Source organism: Sapajus apella, unplaced genomic scaffold (assembly GCF_009761245.1).
Source record: "Sapajus apella isolate SASKATOON/1434 unplaced genomic scaffold, GSC_monkey_1.0 scaffold84, whole genome shotgun sequence".
Taxonomy (NCBI): Eukaryota; Metazoa; Chordata; class Mammalia; order Primates; family Cebidae; genus Sapajus; species Sapajus apella.
Window position 1 is genome coordinate 7,541,659 of NW_022437024.1, and position 5,916 is coordinate 7,547,574.

The 5,916-nt window shown below is 39.6% G+C and overlaps 1 protein-coding gene across 24 annotated transcripts in view; it reads left to right on the forward strand.

The window, feature by feature from the left end:
- Positions 1-5,916, forward strand: part of PLEKHA5 (pleckstrin homology domain containing A5) — a 241,678-nt gene that overhangs the window by 213,888 nt on the left and 21,874 nt on the right. For 18 of the 24 annotated variants that reach the window (XM_032253775.1, XM_032253779.1, XM_032253778.1 and 15 more), the window contains 4 exons: positions 454-565; positions 1,670-1,716; positions 2,809-2,997; positions 4,220-4,340. In XM_032253775.1, coding sequence (XP_032109666.1) covers positions 454-565; positions 1,670-1,716; positions 2,809-2,997; positions 4,220-4,340 — 469 coding nt within the window. Of the gene's footprint in view, positions 1-453; positions 566-1,669; positions 1,717-2,808; positions 2,998-4,219; positions 4,341-5,916 lie in introns of those variants that run through there. The other 6 variants (XM_032253784.1, XM_032253792.1, XM_032253789.1 and 3 more) reach the window with 3 other exon arrangements.

A 5,916-nucleotide genomic window follows, 5' to 3' on the forward strand; every position in this document is an offset into this window, starting at 1 on the left:
TGTTACCCAGGCTGGAGTGCAATGGCGCGATCTCGGCTCACCGCAACCTCCGCCTCCTGGGTTCAGGCAATTCTCCTGCCTCAGCCTCCTGAGTAGCTGGGATTACAGGCACGAGCCACCATGCCCAGCTAATTTTTTGTATTTTTAGTAGAGACGGGGTTTCACTATGTTGACCAGGATGGTCTCGATCTCTTGACCTCGTGATCCACCCGCCTCGGCCTCCCAAAGTGCTGGGATTACAGGCGTGAGCCACCGCGCCCGGCTTGCTCAGTCTTTTATATTTGCCACTGGAGTTGCAAAATTGGGAGAGTCACATCAATCATTAAATATTCGTAACGTAATTCACTGCAATTCTCATTTTTAAAATACATAATTTATATAATTAATATATAATAATTTAACTTCAGTAAATGACTTTTTTCTTATATATGGTCTATCCATTTTTACTGATAGACGGAATCAGCAGGAATTCAGCGAGCACAGATTCAGAAAGAACTTTGGCGAATTCAAGATGTCATGGAAGGACTGAGTAAACACAAGCAGCAAAGAGGTACTACAGAAATAGGTAAATTAGCTTTGCATTTTGTTTTGTGACTGACCACAGTATTACAGTCATGTGTCACTTAGTGACAGATTACGTTCTGAGAAATGCATTGTTAGGTCTTGTGCAGTCACAGTGCACTTAAACAAACCTAGATGGTATGGCCTACTACACACCTAGATTATTAGGTATAGCCTGTTGTTTCTAGGTTGCAAACCAGCTTGTGACTGTATGTACCGAATACTACAGACAGTTGTAACACAATGTTATTTGTATATCTAGACATAGAAAAGGTAATGTGTTGGTCAAGTATGGTGGTGCACACCTATGATCTCAGCTACTTGGGAGGCTGAGGCAAGAGAATCTCTTGAACCTAAATTTAAAAAAATATATACATGACATGAAATTGTTCTTTTGGCCAGGAGTGGTGGCTCACACCTGTAATCCCAGCACTTTGGGAGGCCGAGGCAAGTGGATCAGGTCAGGAATTTGAGACCAACCTGACCAACATGGTGAAACCCCATCTCTACTGAAAATACAAAAATTAGCCAGGCATGGTGGCACATGCCTGTAATCCCAGCTACTCAGGAAGCTGAGGCAGGAGAATTGCTTGAACCTAGGAGGCGGAGGTTGCAGTGAGCCAAGATCATGCCACTGCACTCCAGCTTGGCCAACAAGAGCAAAACTCCATCTCAGAAAAAAGGAAAGAAAGAAATTGATTTTTTTTAGCTGTATGTGGTGGCTCATGCCTGTGATCCCAGCATTTTGGGAGGCTGAGGCAGGTGTATCACTTCAGGTCAGGAGTTCGAGACCAGCCCGGCCAACAGGGTGAAACCCCACCTCTACTAAAAATACAAAAATTAGCTGCGCATGGTGGTGCACACCTCTAGTCCCAGCCATGGGAGACTGACGCACAAGAATTGCTTAAACCCGGGAGGCGGAGGTTGCAGTGAGCTGAGATCACACCACTATACTTTAGCTTGGGCAACAGAGCAAGACTTTGTCTTAACAAAAAAGAATCTAACCATTGTCCTCATAGAGAAACTTAAAAGAAAAAAAAAAAAAGAAATTGTTATTTTTTATAGTGTTAGATTTGTTTAATATAGCTACATTTTCTAACATTTCTAGGCATGATAGGATCAAAGCCTTTCTCAACAGTTAAGTACAAAAATGAGGTAAGTTTGGATTGTTTTTCTAACTATAAATTACTTTTAATGCTTCAGACATGAACTAGAAGTAATTGTCTTCTCTAATCTTAATAACAAAAATATTTTTAAAATATATTGAATAGGTATTGTTTTAATCTTGAAATTTTATTGGGTCAGTAATTTGGTGCTTCTAATATGTGATTTTTCTTCCCTTTTTAATGGAAAAAAATGGAATCTCTGCTTTTTATCTATGTTAGAACTTTAACATTGTACTTTTTCTAATCTAAGTAATTTTTGAATACTTATTGTTTTATGTAAAATTTAAAGAGTGATTGATAGATAATTTGACTGTGTGTCATCATAGCATAAAGAAATAACTACAAAGAGATACTGTCAACCTAACCAAAAGAATCTATTATTTTGAATTTTGTGTAAAAGCCAGTCAAAGAGATGACTTTTTTTTTTCTTCTCTTAAAAATTGTGGGGCCAGGTACAGTGGTTCATGCCTATAATCCCAGCACCTCAGGAGGCCAAGGCAGGACGCTGGCTTGAGCTCAGGGGTTTGAGACCAGCGTGCTAAACATAGCAAGACCCCCGTCTCTACAAAACATTAAAAGATTAGCCAGGCATGGTGTTCCTATAGTCCTAACTACTTGGGAAGCTGAGGCAGGAGGATCCCTTGAACCCAGGAGTTCAAGGGTGTAATGAGCTATGTGTGATCAAACCACTGCAATATAGTGAGACCCCATCTCTACAAAATAAATACATAAATAAGATAAATTGAAAATATGAGTAGTATTTTAAAATCAGTTTTTTCCTTCTAGTTTCAAAATGAAACCCAGTAATTAGTTTTACACAGCAGTCTTTTTCAGTGTTGAGCTTCAGTGTGAAGCTAACCTATATATTACAGGAAAGAATTAGATATAATTTTATGTTAAATTCCCATTATTGGCGATGATAAAAATTGTCAATTTTACTTTTCATTATTAGACTTTTGGCTTGGCAGTGTCCCTTTTAGTATCTTAAAATAAATTTAAGTTAATATACCATTGCAAAGAATTTAGATATGCTTAATTCAATCTGCTTATCTAAATAAGGTGACTGTTCTACAATCTTTAGGAAGAGGAAGTAGTCCCACCTCGTCCTCCACTTCCTCGGTCCTATGACTTTACAGAGCAGCCTCCCATAATCCCCCCTCTGCCCAGTGATAGCAGCTCCTTGCTCTGTTATAGCAGGGGCCCAGTTCATCTGCCTGAAGAAAAGAAGATGTATCAAGTTCAAGGATATCCAAGAAATGGATCTCACTGTGTAAGTGGCTGGAATAGCCACAGAATAATCAATCATACATGTCCTCTCATTTTTGAAAATTTATTTTACACTCAAAATGTTTTTTTATTTTAACCTTTGTAACCTCATTTTTAGCCAGCAGTTTTTGGTTTATATATAATTTTATCATTTGTGTCTTTCCTGTTTTGGTTTTTCCTATTCTCATTTTTAAATATTTTTATAATTTCAATATTTCATAATTTCATAGCATTTTTCATATTTTTATAAAGTGGTAACTTTCCCCATGATGAAGGAGCCATATATTGTTTCAGGATATTAGAGGCAAAATTATACCTTAGATCAGAAAGAAGGGAGAAAGAAAAAGACCGTTAGTAGGAATGGTAAAGGGGCTGAGATGTGGGCATTTTGGTCTAGGAAAACTATTCAAAGAATATTTCTGAGGATGTTGCTAGGGAGAGATGTCACCCTTGAAAATGGGAAATACATTTAGGGTTAAGCAAATAATGTAGGATGTAATAAGCAAAGAGAATAAGGAAATAGGAATTGAGCAAATTTGAGAACAACAAAAATTCTGTGACAAGAATGTTAGTGCTGGGATGATCCTCACTTAGACTACCTTCTGAATGAAAATTTATTGAGTTAATATAATTATTTTTAGCCCTCAATTATTTCATAATAAAAATGTGACTTTGTTCCCAAGAGAAACAGAAATACTGTTTTGTTTTGTTTTTGTTTTTGTTTTGTTTTGTTTTTTGAGACAGGGTCTCACTCTGTTGCCTGGACTGGAGAGCAGTGGCACAGTCTCTGCTCACTGCAAGCTCTACCTCCTGAGTTCAAGTGATTCTCCTGCCTCAGCCTTCCGAATGGCTGGGATTATAGGCGTGCACCACCATGCCCAGCTAATTTTTGTATTTTTAGTAGAGACAAGGTTTCACCATGTTGGCCAAGCTGGTCTCAAACTCCTGGCCTCGGGTGATACACCCGCCTTGGCCTCCCAAAGTGCTGGGATTACAGTTGTGAGCTACCTTACTCAGCCAAAAATATTCTTCATTAAAACAAAGTTTTGCCACTTAAAAATTTTTCGAATTTCTTCTTTCCATGTAGTTGTGACATAGGTATATATCCCAGATGGCTCACTAGGGGTACTAACTTTTAGAGTTTGATTTGTATCTTTAACAGGAAACATTTTAAAAGAAACTTTTAGCTGTTTTTTTTTTGTGTAATTACATGTCTTCCTTTCAAGGGTCCAGATTATAGACTCTACAAGAGTGAACCAGAGTTAACAACAGTGGCAGAAGTTGATGAATCTAATGGAGAAGAAAAATCAGAACCTGTTTCAGAGATAGAAACTTCAGTTGTTAAAGGTCAGCATTTGTAATGTGTTTTACCTCTTGTTTTTTTGTTTTTTGAAGACCATTTACTGCTGAAATAACAGTAAATTCCGTTTACATGTTGACTCATTACATATATGAGTTCAACCCTTTATCTGAAACCTTTGGAATCTGATGGGTTTCTGAATTAAGAAATTTTCAGATAGTAAAAGATAAAATGGCCCATAAATGATATATGTCATCTCAGCTAGGTATGAGGAAGCACTCTTTTTTTTTAGTACTATTTCTACAATATTCATTCCAAGTGCCATAAGTAAATGCTAAAAATAAAAGACAGCTGGGCGTGGTGGTGCATGCCTGTATCCCAGCTACCCAGGAGGCTGAGGCAGGAGAATCGCTGGAACCCAGGAGGTAGAGGCTGCAGTGAGCCGAGATCACATCACTGCACTGCATCCTGGTCAACAAAACAAGACTCCATCTCAAAATAAATAGATAAAAATAAAAATAGTCCAGGCACGATGGCTCACATCTGTAATCTCAGCACTTTGGGAGGCCAAGGTGGGTGGATCACCTAAGGTCAGGCGTCCAAGACCAGCCTGGCCAACATGGCAAAACTCCATCTCTACTAAAATACAACAGGCCGGGTGTGGTGGCTCACACCTGTAATCCCAGCAGCACATTGGGAGGCAGAGGCAAGTGGATCACCCAAGATAGGAAGTTCCAGACCAGCCTGGGCAAATACCCAAAAGGTATTTGGGGCCAAGCGCAGTGACTCACATCTGTAATCACAGCACTTTGAGAGTCCAAGGCAGGTGGATCACAAGGTCAAGAGATTGAGACCATTCTGGCCAACATGGTGAAATCCCGTCTCTACTAAAAATACAAAAATCAGCCGGGCATGGTGGTACATACCTGTAATCCCAGCTACTTGGGAGGCTGAGGCAGAAGAATCACTTGAACCTGAGAGGCGGAGGTTGCAGTGAGCCAAGATTGTGCCATTGCACTCTAGCCTGGACAACAAGAGTGAAACTCCGTCTAGAAGAAAAAATATTTGGTTTTTTTAAAAGCATACAACTATTTGACAACAATAGCATGTAAATCAGGAGAAAGTTTATTGGTGTTAATATGCTTTAATATCTTTGTTTCCTTCTGAATCAATGGTAATCATCTTGATTAACTTTCAACTTTAAAAAGTTTAAGTATGCATGCTAGGGTATAAGATAAAAGAAATTGTTGAGATTTTAGAGATTGTGCCACTTACACTTCAGCCTGAACTACAGAGCAAGACTCTGTTTCACAGTAAAAAAAAAAGGTAAAAGAAATAGACTGGGCCGGGCACGGTGGCTCACGCCTGTAATCGCAGCACTTTGGGAGGCCGAGGCGGGTGGATCACGAGGTCAAGAGATTGAGACCATCCTGGTCAACATGGTGAAACCCCGTCTCTACTAAAAATACAAAAAAATTAGCTGGGCATGGTGGCGCGTGCCTGTAGTCCCGGCTACTCGGGAGGCTGAGGCAGGAGAATTGCCTGAACCCAGGAGGCGAAGGTTGCAGTGAGCCAGGATCGCGCCATTGCACTCCAGCCTGGGTAACAAGAGCGAAACTCCAT